The sequence below is a fragment of the Muscardinus avellanarius genome, assembly GCF_963383645.1.
Source record: "Muscardinus avellanarius genome assembly, chromosome: 8".
Lineage (NCBI taxonomy): Eukaryota > Metazoa > Chordata > Mammalia > Rodentia > Gliridae > Muscardinus > Muscardinus avellanarius.
Genome location: NC_137794.1, coordinates 109,225,378 through 109,247,215, shown reverse-complemented (window position 1 = coordinate 109,247,215; position 21,838 = coordinate 109,225,378). Strand labels below are relative to the sequence as shown.

The 21,838-nt window shown below is 48.6% G+C and overlaps 1 protein-coding gene across 2 annotated transcripts in view; it reads right to left on the bottom strand.

The window, feature by feature from the left end:
• The window catches only part of SYNJ2 (synaptojanin 2), a gene marked incomplete at both ends in the record, with an annotated part of 106,705 nt that extends 90,861 nt beyond the window's left edge, over positions 1–15,844 (bottom strand). For both annotated transcript variants that reach the window (XM_080700251.1, XM_080700252.1), the window contains one exon: positions 15,730–15,844. In XM_080700251.1, the coding sequence (XP_080556377.1) occupies positions 15,730–15,844 (115 nt within the window). The remainder of the gene's footprint in view (positions 1–15,729) is intronic.
• Between the last annotated feature and the right edge of the window lie 5,994 nt (positions 15,845–21,838).

The window sequence follows — 21,838 nt, the reverse complement described above, 5'->3', positions numbered from 1 at the left end:
ATATGGTTTTTTCTCTAAAGCTTCATGTGCTAGACTCTTGGTCCCCGGCGTGGTGGTACTGGAAGGTGGGGCCTTGAGGAGCTGGGGCCTCATGGGAGGTGATGGGGTCATGACCTCAAGAGTCTAGCCCCTCCACGACATGTGATTCTGTCTACCAAAGTCTCTCACCAGAAGCTGGTGCCAGTGTCATGCTATTAGATCTCCAGAACTATAAGCTAAATAAACTTCTTTTATCAAGTGCCCAGTCTCAGGTATTTTGTTATAGCAACAGAATATGCACAAATGCACCTGGGAACCCATAAAAGTAGACTGTTAACTAATGTAGTTCAACATTGCTTGCAGTAAAGATGACCTTGATTAGAAAATTGCCTCTGGACAGTAAAGGTCCATAAGTGAATTATATTATTGTTGCTGTTGTTATTGTTATTATTGTTATCATTTTGTGGTACTGGGAATGGAGCCCAGGGAGCATTTTACCTCTAAGCTACACTTCCAGCCCTATCTTATTCTTTTATTTTGAAACAGGGCCTCACTAAGTTGCTTATGCTGGCTACAAACCTGTGATCATCCTGTCTCAGCCTCCCAAGTACTGGGATTATAGGTTTGTGCCACCACACTCGGCTTCTAAGTGAATCATAACCCATCAGCGGGACACCGGCTTGAGGCCTTCTTAGGGACAATAACTTTTATAATGGGGCCTGTTCCTTAATGAACCCTGGGGTCTATGCATATGGATTTTTTTATAAGGGATCCTGGCTCCTGTGGGAGTGGGGCTTTACTGAGGGAGGAGGTAGCTCTACAACCCCTCGGCTGTGTGAATGCTGCGAGGGCCACGCACTCCTTGAATGGGCGCAGTGCCCTGCCTGCGGCACGGGGACATTTCTGGCCTGCTCCTTTCTTCGGCGACACACCAAGCAGGGCTCCGTCTGAATACTCAGCTGAATAAAGCAAGAGCTCTGTCAGGGCCCACGCAGCCACCTGGGCCAGGGCCACTTCCAAATGCTCACCCTTTCCCTGGCTGCATTTGATTGTCACCTTTTAATAAACCAAGTCACCTGGGCCACGGTCGGGATTTATCAGAGCTTCTGTGCTCTGGTAGACCAAGCAGGCCTGTGTGGGTCTTTTTCAGAATCTTCTGGGCTAGTTTCTTCTCATCTCTCAACACCACACCCAGCTGTGCGCCCGGCTGAGACTTAACTTACACCTCAATTGCACCTGCAAAGACCCTACCTCTAGTTAGATCACAGGCACGAAAGTTTGGGAGGCCAACCTGTCTTGGGTGTTTGACACCAACACAGTCACATTGTTGTGGTGTGCGCAACAGGAGTCACGCACACAAGCAAATACAGAAGGTCATTTCAGTGACCAGCTACAGGGAAAGGACAGGAGGGGGAAGAGAGATGGTCGGTGCACAGGTCTCCCTGCAGTCACCAAGCTGAGCTCCGGATGGGGAGGTGGCCGGGCAGAGCGCTGAAGGCCGCGGCTGGGCTGGCCGGCAGGTGGCTGCGGCTAAGGAATCGGGCAGTCGGGTGACTGGGGCTTCCGCCTAGGGTAGCTGCCTGATGGGGCTGCAGGGAACCAAGACGGGAGGGCTGAGGTCAGAATGAGTCTGGGTAACGGGGACTTCCAGGCCTACTTTGACATCAGCCTCTAAGTGCTCCCTAAGTCCCAGTCGGGACTCTGCCAAATTCTGATCAGTGACTCGGCCGGAGGGAATGCGCACCTCCCAGGACCAGAGCGTGACTCCACAGCTGTCTTCCTTCCCTTCCCTTCCCCTTCTCCCTCCCTCTTTCTTCCTTTCCTCTCTTCCTTTCTTTTTTTCTTCTTTCCTTCTGTGGTACTGGGAATTGAACCCAGGGATGTTCTACCTCTGAGCTACACCCCAGCCCTTCTGTTTTTTGTTTTGAACCAGGGTCTAAGTTCCTGAGTCTGGCCTCAAACCTGTAATCCTTTTGTATCAGCCTCCCAATGACTGGGTTTACAAGTATCTGCCACCACACCCAGCAAGCTGTTTTCTTTTCAACCTTAATTATTTTGCTTATTCCTAGAAACTGTGGGGAGTGGAATTGTTTTTCTTTTTCCCATTACATACTTTAATTAGCTAATGATAGTATACGGAAAGGCTTTTGATTTTTTATCTCTCTCTTTTTTTTTTTTTTTTTTTTTTTTGCGGTACTGGGAATGGAACCCAGGGGCATTGTACCTCTGAGCCACACCCCAGCCCTATTTTTAGTTTTTGAAACAGGGTCTCACTGAGTTGCAAAGGGCCCCGCTTAGTAGCTGAGGCTGTCCGGGAGCGCGGTCCTCCAGCTCAGCCCCCAGAATGCTTTTCTTGATACTGAAAAACAGTCAATTTATGAACTCACTCGCTAAGTCCAATGAACCTTCATTCAGCGTATGACCCTGGACAAGAGTTATCAGCATTTTCCACTCTGGTTTCTCCTGCCTCCCAGCCCCAGCTGTGTATCTAAGCATAAGTCCATCTGTTTGTCTGCTGTATGACTCCAGACAAATGCCAGACAGGAGTCTCTTATCACCCACACCCTCCAGGAAGGCCAGGGAGGGGTGTGCCCCCCCCCATGGCAGGCACATCTTTCTAGGGGACGGCACCTCAAGGAATACTTCTGAGCTCATCTGCTCTTTGAAGGCAACATTCTAATAAGCTCCCAGTAACCTAATTTTCTCGACAGCAAACTGAACCAGAAACCTAAAAGGAAGGGTGCTGCTAAGTCGCACCCAGGAAGGAGGTCTCCTGCCATCCCACACAGACCGCAAAATTTCCTTCTGTTTCCCTGTTTGCTTTTAGGCATTTAGATCCTGCTTTAGGGTGGAGGCTACAAACACAATTCCACAGTGGATTGAAAATTGCATTACAGGGCTGGGGTGTAGCTTGGTGGTAGAGGGCTTGCCAGGCATGCTCAAGGCCCTGGGTTCCATCCCTAGCACAGAAAAAAAAAAAAAAAAAAAGATGGAGGAGGGGGAGGGGAGGGCCGAGTCAGCCATTCTCACCACCACAGGCAATCCAGGGCAGCCTGGAGGCTCCATGGGATTTAGGAGGAGCCCAGGCAGATCCAGATGCGGAACTGCAGTTAAGGAAGGGGCAGGCGGGGGACAGGGCAAGGGGGAGCGCCTGTCCTAATCCCCAGAGAACCTCACTGAAGGCTAGGAATTCCACCTCTCCAGGGGTCTCTAGAGCTGTCAGTATTCTAAAATTTAAAACCATACTTCTTTCTCTATTAATACATAGCAAAATTAAAATAAAAAATAAGTCAAGTGTGCCGGGTGTGGTGGGCACGCTTGTAATCCCCGCGCTTGGGAGGCTGAGTCAGGAGGATCGCACAGGTTCGAAGCCAGCCTCAGCTACTTACTGAGGTTCTCATCAACTTAGTGAGACCCTGTTTCCAAATAAAATATAAAAAAGGTCTGGGAGTACAGCCCGGAGGTAGAAAGCCTCTGGGTTCTACCCCCAGTACCACCAAAAAAAAAAAAAAAAAAAGAAGTCAAGTGTTATTACTTCTGGTTAAAATCAATTTATCCTCTCAGGCAAAATTTTCCAGTCCTCACTCTACATCCAAGGGTCTGTCTAGAGAAATAGAGTGGGGGGGGGGGAAGCTTTGAAATAAGATACACAAGACGCTGCTGACTCAGGCTGGAGAGAGATTCCAGCTGGGCTTTCTTTCCCCCCAGCTCCAAGACTGGCCCGCGCCTGCCCCTCTCCTCCTGGTGGTCCAGAGAAAGGGAAGCTGAGCCCAGCCCAAGATGGAGCCTGTTACCAGGGCCTGGCTCAGGCCTGGGTGGCTGGACAGCAGTTCATTCCAGCCCTGGCTACTTCTAACATTCTGTGTGTGTGTGTGTGTGTGTGTGTGTGTGTGTGTGTGTGTGTATGGTACTGAGGGTTGAATCCTGGGGTACTCTACCAGTGAGCTTTATCTCAGCCCTTTTTAAAGTTTTGAAACAAGGTCTCACTAAGTTACCTCGCACACTGGCCTTGAACCTGCGATCCTACTGTCCCAGCCTCCAACGTGGTGAGATTACAGGTGTGTGTCACTAAGTCCAGCTAATATTCCTTTCTTTAGCCACACCACTGAAGAACAGTCCCCCTACCCCCACGGAAACTGAGTGACAGCCAGTGTCACTGTCCCCCCTGGAGCCCAGGCCCAGCAAGCTTACCCCTCACCTGCAGCAGGCTCCAGCTGGCCTCCTGTGGATCATGCAGGAGCCCAGGGCCTGGGTGCTCCCAACACAGTTGTCAGCCACTGATAAGATCTGTGGCAAAGCTGACTTCACTTGATTAAAACAGATTAAAACACACATGCCCGCTCTCTCTCTCTCTCTCTCTCTTTCTGACACAGAAACTGATACCTTTGTAGGCGAATGAGTCCAGTCATTAAAACAAATGCTTGGACTTCCGGGAAGATGGTGACCGAGAAAAGCTAACAACCAATCTCCATTACCACAAAATCAGCGCCTTTCATAGCCAGAAAACACCATCACTAGAGAAACAAAAAAATCACCAGGCTCCAGAGAGGAGGGGGTCTCATAACAGAGCTCAGAGCCACAGAGGAGATATGCCGGCTTCACGCCTGAGGACACGGCAGCAGCGCCTTACTGCCGGCGGCAGAGGCGACTTCACAGGACGGCTACGGCTACAGACCAACGCACTCAACAGCCCACCAGGCTCCACAGAGGAGCAGCAGACAGCAAGTTGAGGGACTCAGAGCAGAGCTCATAACCAGAGAAGAAATACGCCAGCCTCACGGCCGAGGGCGTGGCAGTGGCGCCATATTGCCACCGGCGGCAGCAGCAGTGAATTCACTGAGTCCACTACAGCTCCATCTGCGCACTCAACAACAGTGAGTCAAATTGCGGGCCCCAGAGGAGAAATCCCAGTACTGTACTCCCAGGGACTTGACCCAGTGGGGAAGTGGCGGTGGCAGAGATATTACACCATAGGAGAACACGCAACCTGGCACCACCCATGGTCTAAAGCAGCCTCAATTGACTCCCGGGGTCTGAGACTCTGCGATACAACCCAGTACAGGAGTAGTGGGGTCTGAGATACCACAGACTCAAGATCCAGAGCACCTTAAGTGAAGTCGTAGTGACCCAAGGGAAGAACCCAGAGAAGGCACAAACTTCTGAAATCATGGGAAAGAGGAATAACAATGGAGCAATGAATGCCCACAACCCCACATCATCAGAACCTGATAAAACAGAAAATCAGAGATATCTAGAAGATCAAATCGGGAAAATAACTGTAGAAATAATAGAGGTGTTTTGAAAAGAATTCAGAGAGAGCCAAAAAGAGATAAAGGATGCAATTAATGAAGTAAAGGCCTCAATTCAAAGTACAAACAACCGATTAGACCACATAGAGAATAGAATCTCGTTCTTAGAAGATGATCAATCCAAAAATGAACCCATGGTTTCTAATCTAGAAAAAAATATCCGACAGCAGGAATCTGACATTGAAGAAATATAGGTCCATTTTAAGAGAGCTCACCTAAGAATAATTGGAATAGAGGAGGGAAAAGAAGGTGAAACCAAAGGGATCAACAATCTCTTCAAGGAAGTAATAGCAGAAAATTTTCCAAACATAGAGCAAGAGGTTGATACACAGGTCCAGGAAACTTATAGAACTCCCTTTAGACAGGATCGGAGAAGAGGATCCCCACGCCACATAATTGTCAAAATGTCCAATGTGGAAGCCAAGCAGAGAATCTTAAAGGCAACAAAAACAAAGGGCCAAGTGACATTCAGAGGCAAACCAATTAGAATCACTCCAGACTTCCCAAACCAAGTCATGAGAGCCAGAAGGGCTTGGAGTAACATATTCCAAACTCTGAAAGAAAACAACTTCCAGCCAAAAATTTCCTACCCAGCAAAACTTTCTATCAAATTAGATGGAGAAATAAGAAGCTTCCATGACAAACAGAAACTGAAGGAATTTATGTCTTCAAAACCAGCGCTAGAGAAAATACTCAAAGAGATTAACTACAAAGAAGAAATAGGTAACACACACCAGAACCAGAGAAACAAGATTTTCCATCCAACAGACAACTAAGATTGGTTATCTGTGGAGATTCATTATTTATGTTAGTCTTTTACCTATCTCTAAATTGTATTTTTGCTTTTATTATTGCTAATTTTTAGGATTTCTAGTTGGAATATTAATATGCCTTCAGATATAGCATTTGGAAATATTTTATCCCATTCTATTAGTAACTTTTAACTCTGTTTACATTGTCTTTGGATATACAATATTTTTTTTTTTAGGGAGTTTGTATACTCTTCTGTTGCCTGTGCCATTGAAATCATATCCAAGAATCACTGCCAATTTCAATGTTGTGAGGTTTTATGACCCAGATTTTCTTCTAAAAGTTTATATTCTTAAGATTTATATTTAGGTCTTTTATCTATTTTGAGTTAATATTTGTATATGGTATTAGGTAAGGGTCCAATTTTATTCTTTTTCATGTAATTATTATTTTTCAACAATATTTAGTTAAAAGATTATTATTTTCTCCACCAAATATTTGTGGAAACCTTGTCAAAAATAACTTGACAATATAGAGAAGAATTTAGCTCTAGGCTTTTACTTAACTCCAATGGTTTATATATCTGCCTTTAGACCCGTTCTACACTGTTTCAATTATTGTAGCTTTATATGGTTTGAAATCAGAAAATATATATCTTCTAGCTTTGTTCTTTTTCAAGATCATTTTGGGTATCTAGAGTCCATATTCCATATTAGGATAGAGTTTTTTCTGAAAAATAAATATATAAATATATGGTAGTTTCACCTAAAAAAAAAAGAAAAAAATATTCTCTGGGAAGAAAGAAAGCAAAAAGAAATATTGAAATGTTATCTTTAAGTTATCAAAAGCTTGGTATCAGACAAATGAAACTGTTATATGAGATTATCATTTTTAATTTTGGATAAATTGCTATAATACTAGATGTCAACCACTAAGCCAAGCATGGGAAGGAGGGATGGGGAGGGAATGGGGTGGGGATCGGGTGGGGGCTGACTGGGCAATGTATGCATGTATGTCTACAAAAGTTTTTTTTGTATCCCACTATGATGTATGAATACAGTGCACCAATAAAAAATTAAAAATAAAATGCTGGGCAAGCCGGGCGTGGTGGCGCACGCTTGTAATCCCCACGCTTGGGAGGCAGAGACAGGAGGATCGCGCAGGTTCGAAGCCAGCCGCGCGCGCTGGCTTATGAGACCCTGTTTCCAAACAAAAATGTAAAAATAAGTCTGGGAGTGTAGCCCGTAGGTAGAAGGGCTTCCAGGAACCCCAGTACCACCAAAAAAAAAAAAAAAAAAAAATGCTGGGCAATGCTGAGACTTATGGTTTTAATGATGTCAATGGCTCCTAAGAAGGATCTGCTAATGCAGCCATGAAATGACATAATTTATGACATGTTAAGGAATACTTTGTATTCCCAGTTTAAGCTTAAATTACTAAATTACTATTTTTTTTGCTTGTGATAGGAAAAGGGAAGAATCAAGGAGAGATAATCTCTTATATTTTCATTATCTCATAAGTCACCAAAAAAAAATGTGTAAAAGCAGATTTCTAGGCTTAGCTCAGACCTCAAAGCCATCTTAGCTTGCACCTTGCCAGACCACTTCTGAGAGTCAAATTCCTGGGTAGTTTAAAATTTTAGGTAGTGAGGTAGTGATGGTGCTGACACTTAGTGTTTTTTATTTTTTATTTTACTTATTTACTTTACAGTACTAGGGCTTGAACCCAGGGGCATTCTACCTCTGAGTATACCCCCAGCCCTATTTTTTTTAATTTTTATTATTTATTTATTTATTTATTTGTGTGTGTGGGTCTGAGGATGGAACCCAGGGCCATTCGACCTCTGAGCTACACCTCCTGCCCTATTTTTATTCTTTATTTTTGAAACAGGCTCTCACTAAGTTGCGGAGGGCCTAAGTAGCTGAGGCCGTCTGCGAACCACAATCCTCCAGTCTCAGCCTCATGCATGCTGGGATTACAAGCGTGCCCACCACACCCAGCTCCTATTTTATTTTATTTTATTATGAAACAAGGTTTCCCTAAGTTGCTGAGGGCCTAAGTTGCTGCGGCTGGCCACAAACCTGTGATCCTCCTATCTCAGCCTCTTGAGTACTAGGATTACAGACATGTGCCACCATGCTTGGCTTTATTTTATTTTATTTTTTACTTTTGGATACACAGAATTTCAGCCTACGAAAGGTAACACAGATTGTAACTCATCTGTTTTCAGGTTAAGAGTCTAAGGTTTGAAGCCGGGCACGGCGGTGCATGTCTTTAATCTCAGTGCCTGGAAGGCTGAGATCGGAGGATCACGGGTTTAAGGACAGCCTCAGCAACAAAGGGAGACGCTGGGCAACACTTAATGAGACCTGGTTTCAAAACAAAACAAGGATCCGGGCGTGGTGGCGCACGCTTGTAATCCCCGCGCTTGGGAGGCGGAGACAGGAGGATCGCGCAGGTTCGAAGCCAGCTGCACGCGCTGGCTTAGGAGACCCTGTTTCCAAATATAAATGTAAAAATAGGTCTGGGAGTGTAGCCCGGAGGTTGAAGGGCTTCCAGGAACCCCAGTACCACCAAAACAAAACAAAAAACAAACAAACAAACAAACAAAAAAAAGGGCCAAGAGTGTAACACATACATAGACACAGATTCTGAGGCCTGGAAGGAATAGTAACTTTCCCAAGTGGAGGAACAGCAGGAGCCAGGGCTGGAATTCACATTTCCTCCAAGCCCTAGTGCTGGAAGCTCCATCTGTGAAGCAGCACCACCTGAGAGCTTTTGAGACATGAATTCTCCACCCCTCCCCAGAGCTGCCAGGCTCAGCATCTTCACAAGCTCTCTGGGGGCTGCAGATGGGTGGACGGTCACGTTTCAAAGCACTGCTGTCCCAGGCTCACAGAGCTATTGGGGTGTGAGAAGGGATACAGACCTACCTCCCCTCGAAGGCCGGGTTGTCCTCACCTGGCCACCACGGTCACAACACCTCAGGACATGCTCTTACAACTTGGGTCGTCCGGGCAACCAGGAGTGAGGTGCCCACCTGCCCTCCAGGATTGATCTACACCAAAGGAATCCTCCTGCTCTGAGCATTTCTGAATCAGGAAGCTTGAGCAGCAACGGGACCCTGCCAGCTCCTAAGCTGCATGTGCCAACATGCAAAGGACTGGCCGCTGCACCCAGTCTTCCTGCATGGGTCCTTGGCAAAGCTGCTGGCACCCGCCCAGGGCCAACTCAGTGCAAAGCACTGCTTGTCCACCCACCTGGCCGAGGGCTCCAGTCCCAGAAGAAGCCAACCGGGCCCAAGAGGAGCTCCCTCAAGGGCTTCTCCCAACTCGAAACCCAGGAGACCTCAGTGATGACCCCGGCCAGCATTTCATGTTCGACAGTCCTCAAGTCCAGAATGTCCCCCAAGAGCCTGGGGTCTCGGGGCTCCGTTCTCTAGCACCTTGAGGCTGCACCTGGTTTGTGCTCCGGTGCCCCAGCACCCACACAGAGCACTGGCTCTGCCCTCCAGACACACAGGCTCGAGCCCGCAGGTCTCACAATGGTCAAACCTGTCTGGGGAGGCTGCGCCCCTGCGAGGCAAGAGCACAGCTGGTTCCCCAAGTGGGCACCTCTGCTGTGGAAGAGTGGCTGATTAACGCTTCACAATCCGAGCGACCGGGCTGGTGAGTTACACGCACCAGCAAGCCTGTCTTTACCAGCTACACGTGAGTGTTTAAACTTGCAGATAAGAACCAAGAACAGTGGGACAAAGTGCATGTCCCATCTATTTATTTTGTTCGCTAAGAATGAGATTGTACTGACAGTACTGTCTCTGCACCTGCGGGCCCTATTCAAATCGTGGCTCTGCCGCTAACTAGAGGTGGAACCTCAGGCAAGTCCTTACACCTCTCTGAGCCTCAGTTTCTCCAAGTGTAAAGTGGGGATTATAGCAGCTGCTAATTGTGAAGATTACCTAAATTAATATATGTAAACCACTTAGCAGCTTCTGGAAGATGGTCATAAAACGTTAGCCACTATCAAGTTGAACCAAAGTTTTTTCATTTTTATTTTTATATTTGGCACTCGGGATTTATTACCCAAGGGCACTCTTAATTCTGAACTATACCCCCAGCCCCTTAATTTTTTAAATTTTAAAACAGTGTCTTGCTAAGTTGCCCAGGCTGGCCTTGAACCTTCAATCTTCATGTCTCAGCCTCCCATGTACTGGGATTACAAGTGTGCACCACCAATTGTGGCATCAAAGTTCATTTAACCAGTAAAATATTTTTTAAAAAAAACCTCGCCACAAACATCCTCGAAGCAACATGGGCTAATATGATCTGTGACTCGATCCTGAGATGAGTTTCCATAGGCAGAATTCTGGACCAACGACGTGCCTACGTTTACGGGTTTTCACTCACTTGCCTAAATTTCTTGAGAAAGACTGGCTCACATTTACCTGACCAGTACCTGAAGCCCCCTTGCAATCTGTCCTGTAGACAGGAGGTGGCCTGGGCTGTGTTTGTACTAAACAGGACCCAGTTTGTCCCCAGCAGCCTTAGGGCACCAGTGTGTGGAGAAGGAAGGGCGCGGCGCTGGGCTCTGTTCGTGGCCTTCAGTGTTCTGGGATGCAGACAACCTCCTGGCCGAAGCTGAGTTTTCCTTCAAGGGGAGACGGGCCACCACTACACAGCCCAGCCCTGAAATGCTGGGACCCAACTGAATTCCCAAGTCTGAGCCTGGGTCAGTTTACCCAGGGCCAGAAGGACAATCAAGTGAAATAAAGCACAACGTAGTTCCCATGCTCAGTTGGCAAGACCATGGAGCAGCCAAAAATTACCAACAGGAGCCAGAGCTGCCAAGGAATGTTCCACAAGCCAGACCCAGGCTCATCAGACAAAGCCCACCTGAACAGGGGAAGGGCCTGCTCTGCGCCCTGCGGGTTTTCAATTGAGCCAGAAAACTTTTTTTTTTTTTTTTTAAAGTACCAGAGCTGGGTGTGCTTATAATCCCAGTACTTGGGAGGCTGAGACAGGAGGATTGCAGGTTCATGACCAGCCTCAGCAGCTTAGTGAGGCTCTCAGCAACTTAGTGAGACCCTGCTCCTAAATAAATAATAGTAAAAAAATATATATATTTATATATATATATATATGTATATATACATATATACATATATCTTGGTGGCAGAATGCCCCTGGACATGCTCATTATCTTGTCTTAATCACCCCACACTGCATACATGTATCATCACAATACTTGAACCCTGCAAATATAATCTGTCAATTGACAATACAATAAAAAGTTGAACTTACATATATAAATGTAAGCTGGGGGAAAAACAATCTAAATAAAATCTTTCTTGACACTGAACAAACTGCATTTTAGGAGATTCATTATTTTTCTCATTAAAAATACAGGGATAAGCCAGGTGTGAAGGATTGTGGTTCGTGGACAACCTCAGCTACTTAGTGAGGCTCTTTACAACTCAGTGAGCCCTTGTTTTAAAATAAAGAATTAAAAATAGAGCTGGAGGTGTCGCTTGGAGGTAGAATTCCCTGGGTTTCATCCCCAGTACTGCAAAAAAAAAAAAAAAAAAAAAAAGAAAAGAAAAAAGAAAAAGAAAAATACAATACAATACAAGGATAGTGAAATAAAATTGACAACATACTTCTGTCAACACTGAAAGAAAAGCCCACGGAGATCGATTTTTCCTTCTTTTTCGGTGTATGTTTTTACATTTTCACCATTAAAGGTTAAAAGCAAAGCTTTTGAGACACCAAAATGAGAGCCTGGCAAGATTTGAAGTCACAATCTAACAACAACAACAACAAAAAAAACTATGGAGCTAGGCGCATGCTTGTAATCCCAGCATTCAGGAGGCGGAAACCTGAGGATGGGGTTCGCGGGCAGCCTCAGCTACTTAATGAGACCCTGTTTCAAAAAATATAGACTAAAAAATAGGACTGGGGGTATAGCTCAGAGGTAGAAAGCCTCTGGGTTCCATCCCCAGTACTGCAAACAAACAAAACCCAAAAATAGCAGGGAGAGATACACGCTCGCCTCCCGTGCATTTCTGCACGCACTACCCTGAGGGATCCCGCAGCAAGGGCAGGGACCGCAGGGCTTATGTGGGCAGAGGCCGCTGCGCCCGGTCAGAACGTCCCAGGCCAGGAGCCCGGGCCCTGCACCTGACACACACTTCTGTGTGAAGGGGCACACTGGATACCTGCTGGGTTCTCTGTGACGCTCACAATCAGGTCAGTGACCAAATAACTCCACTTTCTCCGACATCTCACAAGGTTAGAGTAAGTGGCCAGCCCACGCCTTGGCAGGTTCCAGGGCCAGCTCCGCCACCTCGACCAAGCACAACTCGCGGCCTCGGGGCAAACAGGGCAGCTGAGAGGAGGATCCTGAAGCTCCTGTTTACACAGAACAGTCTCCCCCAAAGCTCAAGGAAATCCGGGGACTTTCACTACTAAATCCTCTCTCCTGCTGTGGTTCAACACTGAGGGCTGGCGAGGAAGAGACAGGTTACAGGTTACACACACAAGCCCAGTGCAAACACGGGGACACCCTCCAGGCGCCCTTCAGTGTTTGGAGAACACTGAACTTTGGAGCACTGGCTCTTAAATCCCATGAACTCTGCTAAGGATCCGCACGTTTCCCTCTGTTCTGTCCACCCAAGACACAGAGACAGAAGACAGCCAGGGCTTGTGGTCTAAGCGTGTAAACGAGAACCTGTGTACACCAATTCTGGACCGAGGGCAAGGTACCCATGAAATCCCAGCTCACCATTCCACATAAAGGATTCTCAACTGAATTCTTAGAGACAGAATTTTGGAATTATTCCTTAAAGGATTCCCCTGTGAGCAGGGTAGTTGGCCTTGTGTGGAGACCATCTGCAAAGTTCCCTGCAGAATGGATCAGGTTGGAACAGGTAAGGTCAGGTAAGAACAGGTTAGAACAGGTACGAAGGGGTGGAGTCCAACCACCGACCAATCACACACCACCAGCTTAAGGCATTGCCTGCAAACACCAGTCAGGCCCCTCCAAGGTGAAATGTGCTAGGAAGGTGTGGGCAACGGTGTCAAAGAGGTGCTGAGGGTGCCAGGCCACGTCCCTGCCCACCTGCCGCGCCCAGTGAAAGCAGCTGGGTGTGTCTGCAACAGAGCTGGGCAGAACTGGGAACCCTGCACGGTAACAAAGCACACACTTAGTCTCTGGCCCCTAAAAGCCCAGCTGAAGAGAAAAAGAAGCCCCAACCCTAACCGTGGAAAGGTAGGGATTAGGCTACTACAGTGCACAGCCCCCCAAAAGGAGAGGCTGCAGCCTTCTTGAGAAAAAGTAAAACACCCTTAACCTTGTCAAGAAAGGACAACTAGCCAGCCAAAGATGGGCACTCCAAGTTCCTCCCACCCATCCAAAAGTGCTGCTGGATAGGTGTGGGATGTTGTAAAAGTTTGAAACAGTTTTTCTAGTAACACAAAGAAATCAGTTGGTTGAGCAATACCCGCCAAGTGCTACAGTTGCTGTTTTCAAAAAGTTTCACTTAATCAAGACAGACTTTTAAAAGCTGAAGGGTTCATTCCAGCCCACATACCCAGCTCTAGTAACTCACGGTAGCCACTTGGTGGGCCCCGCGTAGGTGTCGGCAACAGATGAACAGAGAAATGAAACGTGGTACTTCCACAGAACGGACTGCACTCAGTCACAAAGAACAAAACTATGTCACTGGCAGGGAAATGGGTGGAACTAGAGCAGATGAGATCAGAAGGAAAAGAACACCATGAGACCAGTCAAATGGGAGGAGTGGAAGGGGTTAGAGAGGGAGTGGAAGGAAAGTGGAAGGACGGAGGCAGGGAGCATTCTAGCAAAGTTCTGTCTGTTCAGGAAGGTATCACTACCCCCCTCACCAACATACAAAGGAGGAAAGGGGAGGGAGAGAGGGGCGCCGAGGTACGCCAGCGATGGGTGCGGGTATGTGCACCACTGACTCACTGTGATGTGTACTTACAATGCACCAATAAAAACGTTTTTTAGAAAGCTTAAGTGTTCAGCCTGAGATCTGGAAAACAAGCAGTGGGTTAAGGAACACATGTGGCCTGCCCGCTGGCCAGAGACAGGCCCATCTCCCTCATCGCCTGCTCGGCCATAAAATCCCAACTTAATTTCCTAATGGAAATTGTGTGACTTTCATTAATCATTTTAAAGTCTCCACTTTGAAAAAGCGAAGTACTTTTTGGTCCCAGGTGACTTCAAAGGAGCTCGTACGTGGGCGCGAACCCTGCCGGGCTTCGTCTCAATCCAACCGGACCATTTAATCTCTTTGATGAAACAGTTGTTTTGCACTATGAAATTTAATCTCTCAGTTCTGATAAATGTGGTATGAAGCAGACATCTAAAATGGAGTGGAAATTTCTGTGGTTTTCTTTCAAGGCCATAACAAATGACCAAACTTGGACTTTTTAGGACTAAGCCCAAATCAGAATAACTTGATAATAATAACTCAATCCATGATTTGCAACACGCTTTTGATGTTGAGAAAACGGGAGACACTTTTAGTAGTCAAGAGCCTGAAAGCTAGCCAAGTAGATATCGTCAGTGAACCGACCCGGAAAGCAGAAACAGAAGAGATGGTCACTCCAAAACGTCATGCGTATGTCTATGCACACACATATATGTTCTAAATGGAGTCAAACACAAGAGCCAAAATACAAGACTAGAGGCGAGGGCGGAGGATGTGTGTAGTTCTGGGAGAGAAGGGTCTAAATGTGTCAGGCCCTGGACTCAATCCCCAGCACCAGCACCACCCACACCCCAAAATACCAGGCTAGAGACATTTATAAAGCGTTGTGCCAGCGAGGTCCAACAAGGACAAGACGGTGCAGATGAACAGGTGCTGCTGCACTCTCCAGAGGCCGGGAGCGCCGTCCTAAGAACCCCGGATGCCGGGCGTTGGCGCTACCTAGGCCTTCCTCCTGAACCCGCCACAAAACTAGGGCCAGGGGGTGCCTGCCCAGGGAACCAGGCACCGAAGGACCACACCACAATATCCCCAGCATTCGGGAGGCTGAGACAAGAGGATCGCGGTTGGCAGACAGCCTCGGCTACTTAGTGAGGCCCTGTTTCAAATGAAAGAATAGAGAATAGGGCTGGGGGTGTCACTCAGAGGTAGAATACGCCGAGTTCTCTTTCCAGTACACACACACACACACACACACACACACACACACACACACACGCCACACTCGAGACAGGCGCCCTGTATGAGCAAACAAGGCTTCCCTGCCTCTCAGGCCTCAGTGTGCTCATCTGAATTATGGGAATAACGAGCGCGATTTCATAAAATCGTGAAAACATAGGGGGGGGGAATTCCGTCTCCGCGTGCCGGGCACCGCAGGTGGGAACCCTAACACCCAGCCCAGGTGGAGGCCGCCAGCCGCGCGGCCGCTCCGAGCACCGAGCACCGAGCACCGAGCACCGAGCGCCGAGCACCGAGCGCCGAGCACCGAGCGCCGAGCACCGAGCACCGAGCGCCGAGCACCGAGCACCGAGCACCGAGCGCCGAGCACCGAGCGCCAAGCACCGAGCACCGAGCACCGAGCGCCGCGGTGCCGGCCGCCCCGCCGAGTCTGGCTCGGGCTCCCCCGCTTCCCCGACGGGTCCACGGCCCCCGCCCCCCGCCGGCCCCCGCCCGGCTCACCCAGCGCGGCCACCGTGCCCGCCTCGAACAGCAGCCCGTCCGCGCGGCCGCGCGTCTCCAGCAGCACGCCGCCCGCGCCCCGCCGCCGCAGCCGCAGCCCGGAGCTCAGGGCCATGGCTCAGGGCTCGCTCGCGGCCGCAGCCCGGTGCTCAGGCCATGGCGCCGGCCCGCCGCAGCCTCCTCGCGGGCGGGGAGGGCGCGCCCCCCGGCGGCCGCCTGGCACGCGGCCGAGCCGGACCCTGGACGGCGCCGCCTTCTAAGGGCCGCCCGAGCCCGCACCCTCCCGGCCGGGCGTGGCCGCCGCCCTGGACGGCGGGCGCCAGCGAAGGCGCGCGGCCAGTGGACGGGCTGCCCCGGCCGAGCGTCCTGGGCCAGGGCCCCCGAGGCCCCGGGCAGCCGCGCCGGGGTCGTAGCCCCAAACCACGGCGCAGTTCCTGAGGTCCGCCTGCGCAACCCCTCAGTGCCAGCGCCCTCCCCGTCCTGAGGCCCAGGCCCACCACGGCAGTCTGCGGAGGAGGGGCAGGGGCTGCCAGCTTACCTGGGTCACCCTGCTGAGAGCTGTGCAGGTGTTTTTTTGTTTGTTTGTTTGTTTGTTTTGCAGGACTGGGGATGGAACCCAGGGACTTCTCTCATCAGGCTCCCCCAAAACTGGGCTCGTAAGCCGTGTGTGGTGGCACACTCTCGTAATCCCAGTACTTGAGAGGCTACGACAGGGGGATTGCAGATTTGCAGACTGTCTCAGCTACTTAGGCCCTCCACAACTCAGTGAGACCTTGATTCAAGAAAGACTAGAGCCAGGTGTGGTGGTACATGCTTCTAATCCCGCATCTGGGAGACTGAGACAGGAGGATCGCAGTTCACAGACAGCCTCAGCTACTTAGTGGGGCCCTTTGCAACTCAGCAAGACTCTGTTTCAAAATAAAGAATAAAAAAATAGGGCTGGGGGTGGGGGTGACTTGGAGGTAGAATGTCCCTGGGTTCTATCCCTAGTGCCACAAAATAAGTAAAAATAAAAGACTAAAAAATAGGGCCGGGGGGTGTAGCTCGGAAGTACAATGACCCTGGGTTCCATCCTCAGTACCGCAAAATAAATAAATACATTTAAAAAATTTTTTTAATTTTTTTGGTGGTACTGGGGTTCCTGGAAACACTTCTACCTCCAGGCTACACTTCCAGACCCATTTTTATACTTTTTTAAATTTGGAAACAGGGTGTCTTAAGTCAGTACGGCTGGCTTCGAACCTGCATGATCCTCCTGTCTCTGCCTCCTAAGCGTGGGGATTACAAGCATGTGCCACCACGCCAGGCTAAATACATTTTAAAAAAATGAAAAATAGGACTAGAGTGTATCTCAGAGGTAGAATGTCCCTGGGTTCAATCCCCAGTACCCAAAACTACCCCAAACTGGCCTCCTCTCTCCCACCGCACTCTGCTGTGCTGGGTTAGAAGACAGGGCACATTCCGGAAAGAGCATAGCCCCAGAGCCAGCAGACACTGTGATGTCCTGGTAGAATCCAGCTGTGACAGCCAGCAGATGTTTTTCCTCGTGGGCAGCCCAGGGATGCCCTGGAGGGCAAAGTAAAGGTGAGCAGCCCAGGCAGACCCGGCCACTCCAGCCTCAGCCTTGCCAGAGTCGACCTTGATGCGCAGAGACCCCAGGCCGGGAGCTCAGAGCCCAGCTGCACAGCTTATTTTTCTGTAAATTGGAGATTTTACGACCTCATGGAAACGGTGTGTCCATTTAAGCAGATGAGCCTTTAGACCACTTTTCCTTTCTTTTTAAACCAAAGCTCACTTTAAGCCTTCCTGGAATGCTCAGCCCTAGACAACGGTGTCTATGACACACTCAGATGCATTGATGGACCCTCAGTTCTCACTTGCTTATATGTTGCTTGAGAAGTAATTTTTTTTTCTTAAACTGCATTTTACAAATTGGGCGGTGAGGTCTTAGGCAAGGAAGCAAGTCTTCTAATTATTTTATCTCCCCTCTTTCTTATCTCTAAAGTTCTAGCTGGGTGTGGCGGCACCCGCCTGTAATCTCAGTACAGGGGAGGCTGAGAAAGGAGGATCACAGGTTTAAGGACAGCCTCAGCAATAGTGAGACTCCCATCAATCTAGTGAGACCTTATTTCAAAATTAAAATAAAATAGGGCTGGGGGTTTAGCTAGAAGGTAGAATGCCTCTGGGTTCAATCCCCAGCATCAATCAATCAATCAATCAATCAAATCCTGTGCTGTGACATGCTGTACTTATTTCAGAAATTTTTCTACAATTCAGACCACTTGAGCTGACACCATCAACCACTGTTTTATGTACCATGGAGAAAAACCAGCCAAACAACCAACCTACCAACCAACCAAACAAACAAACCACTTCCAATTAAGCTCTAAAATACCACTAAGGGTAAGCTCTGCCCAAGGATCAATCAAGAGCCTGGTGAGCACCTGTAGTCCCAGGACTTGAGAGGCTGAGACAGGAGCGATGGCCCCTGCATGGCCAGCCTCAGCAGCCTAGTGAGGCTGTCTACCAACTTAGCAGGACCCTGTTTCAAAGTAAAAAATAAAACAGGGCTTGGGGTGTAGCTTAGAGGTAGAATGCCCCTGAGTTCAATTCCCAGCGCGCACACACACACACACACACACACACACACACACACACACACACGGCCTGATGTATCAACATGATGTTCAGGTCTCTGCCCTCTGGTTTCAGGCAGGACAGTCAAAAACCTTGCAGACCACGGGCCACCTGGACCCCGGCACCTGCAGCAGATGGAGAAAGCAACTGGGAACACTCAGGGAGACAGCTCCCCGCCATGGCACAGGTGGAGGGTGGGGGCGCAGGGCCTTTCTGAGCTGGGGGGCTGCTACCCCTCCTGATGTGGGAGCCTGGAAAGGAAAAGCCCAGTCCACCAGCCCTGGAGCAGGAGTGGGCCAGAGCAGGAAGTGCAGCTCAGCCGTGAAGTTCTGAGGAGCCAGGGAGCCCACAGAGAAGTGAGGGAGGGGGTGTCGGGGGCCGACCGTGCCCCCAGACCTGTATGTTTAAGCCTAAGCCCCGACAGGGCACCCTTTGGAGGTGGGATGGGTGAGGGGCACTGAGGGTGAGATGAGATCCTGAGAGATGGGGCGTGGGTAGCCCAAGTGTATACAGAGCCCCGTTCTGGTATAGTTCAGCAGCTGCATTTCAGTTCTTACAGAGTTAAAGCCCTGCCCGGCTGTGTGCCGGCGATGTGTTCAGGTGGGCATCTCATGCTGAGCAAGCAAGGAAGACACAGACACTCGTAGCCTACTGAAGCTGCTTTTTGCTTTTTTTTTTTTTAAGAAAAAAACAAAAACAAAAGCCAAGGCTGCAAGGAAAGATTAAACACACCCTTGGGAAAAATAAAAAGATTTTACACACCCAGCTTTGCCAGTAATTCCCCTCCCTTTTTCCCCCTTCCCTAAGAACCCAAAAGACAAAAAAAATAAATAACCCCGTGCCTGCTTTGTGCGAGGAAAACAGTCTGAACACAGCAACCCAGGTAGGAAGCACTAGAAACCCTATTTAATATCGGGGGTCTTTCTTGGAGGGGTATTCTGCCCAGAAGGTCTAGACACATTGCCTTTTTTTTTTCCCTCTCTTTCCCTCTTTCTGTAATAATAAAACTTTGCTTAAGAGCCGCTGAACATCTCCCAGCTTTTCTAAGTTAGATGGAAGAGAACCCCCCGTGGCACCTAACCGTAAGGGTTCCGTGACACAGAGGCCAAGCCCCACGGGGAAGGAATGACTGAGACGTTATGAGAAAAGACACTGGCGCACTCTCCCCACCGGCGCCACGGCTCCCAGCCCTGCCGAGGAAAAGCCACCTGAGCACAGCCAGGCAGGGGGCTGCCCAGAAGCCAAAGGAAGGGTTGGGGTACGAACATTTTTATTTATTTCTCTACAGCCTGTATCTTCTTGCTTAACCCTCTGCATACCTGAGAATTGATTTGCCAACTTTCAATGAATAAAAATCTGTATTTGAGCCGGGCGTGGTGGTGCACGCTTGTAATCCCAGCATTCAGGGGGCTGAGACAGGAGGATCACGGTTCGTGGACAGCCTCGGCTACTTAGTGAGGCCCTTTGCAACTTAGCGAGACCCTGTTTCAAAATAAAAAATAAAAAATAGCACTGGGGCTGCACCTTGAAGGTCGAATGCCCCTGGGTTCCATCCCCAGTACTGAAAAAAAAAAAAAAAAAATCTGTACTTGGACACAGTGTTAGAGCCTCCCCTCCTTGGAGCCTCCTCGGGAAACACTCCCAGATCCCCTCAAAGGAGCCTCATCTCCGCTCTTTCAATCACTCTCCGTACCCTTGTTTTTCTTGGACCGACTTCGAGTTTCCCTGCTTCTGAAATGCGGTGACGTGTTGGGCCCTATCCTAGTCAGGGCCTGACTCATGCGGGACAGAGGAGGGTGGTGAGACATAGGACGTTCTGGGTTGGGTTGAATTTCATGTGACTTTGCATTTTCCTTAAGAAGGATCCATTAAATGTACAGCTAGGTATGATTTAATTCTTCTACCAGGATAAGAGCTTTCATCCCAGTGATTTTATACATTAGAAAATATCCCCTTCCTTCCGCCTTTCCTCCCTTTTCTTGTGATGCTGGGGTCAGACCCAGGGCCCTGCACACGCAGAGTGTGTGCTCTACCACTGACCACACCGCCCCAGCCCAAAGAATATCTTTCTCTCTGACCATGTGCCCTTTTTTATTTTTCAGTTTCAGAAAAATATAATCACCATATTTTTTAATTTAAAAACTCATTAGCTGGGTGTGGTGGCTCACACTTGTAACTGTAGTACAAAGGAGGCAGAGACAGGATTGTAGGCTCAAGGCCAGCCTCAGGAATGCAGTGAGACTCTAAACAACTTAGCAAGACCCTGTTTGAAGATAAAAAATAAAAAAGGGCTTGAGGGTGTAGCTCAGAGGTAAAATGCCCCTGAGTTCAATTGCCAGTACCACAAACAAAAAATCTCTGTGTGTGTGTGTGTGTGTGGTACTAGGATTTGAATCCTACCTCTATGGTACACTCCCAACCATATTTTGTTTTTTATTTGGAAGCAGGGTGTCACTAAGTTATAGAAGGCCTCACAAGGTTGCTGAGGCTGGCCGTGAACTGCAATCCTCCTGTCTTAGCCTTCCAAGTACTGGGATCAAAAGCTCATTTATAAATGAACAAAATAGCCAGGTGTGGTGGCACATGCTTGTAATCCCTGCGCTTGGGAGGCGGAAATAGGAAGATCGCGAAGGTTCAAAGCCATCCATGCTGGCTTAAGAGACCCTGTTTCAAAAATATAAAATAGGTCTGGGAGTGTAGCCTGGAGGTAGAAGGGCTTCCGGGAACCCCAGTACCACCAAAAAATAAAATAAAATAAAAAATAAATGAACAAAATAAATACCCTCATCAGCAAATAATATACTTACTGAGTCTCTAATGTAACAGCTCTCTAGCCCTCATTTTAAAATAAAATATCAGGGTTTTTTTTGTTTTTTGTTTTTTCTTTTTTTGCGGGTTTGGGGATGGAACCAAGGGGCATTTGACCTCCAAGTTATACCCTCTGCCCTATTTTTTATTCTTGCTTTCTTTTTTTATTTTTGGTGGTACTGGGGATGAAACCCTTCTACCTCCGGGTTACAACTCCCAGACCTATTTTATATTTTATTTGGAAACAGGGTCTCTTAAGCCAGAGAGGGTGGCTTTGAACCTCCACGATCCTCCTGTCTCCGCCTCCCAAGCGCAGGGATTACAAGCAGTGCGCCACCACGCCCGGCTCATTCTTTATTTTTGAAACGGGGTCTCACTAAGTTGCAGAGGGCCTCACTAAGTAGCTGAGGCTGTCCACAAACCATGATCCTCTCTGGTCTCAGCCTCTCAAATGCTGGGATTAAAAGCGTGCACCACCACACCCAGCACAAAATATCAGGTTTTCAAAGTCCTTTTCCCCTCAGTACTAAGGATTGAGCCCAGGGCCTCACTCAGGATAGGCAAGTACTCTACCACTGAGCTACATCCCAGCCCTTTTATTTTGAGACAGGATCTCATCAAGTTGCCCAGGCTATCCTTGAATTTGTGGTCCTCCTATTTCAGC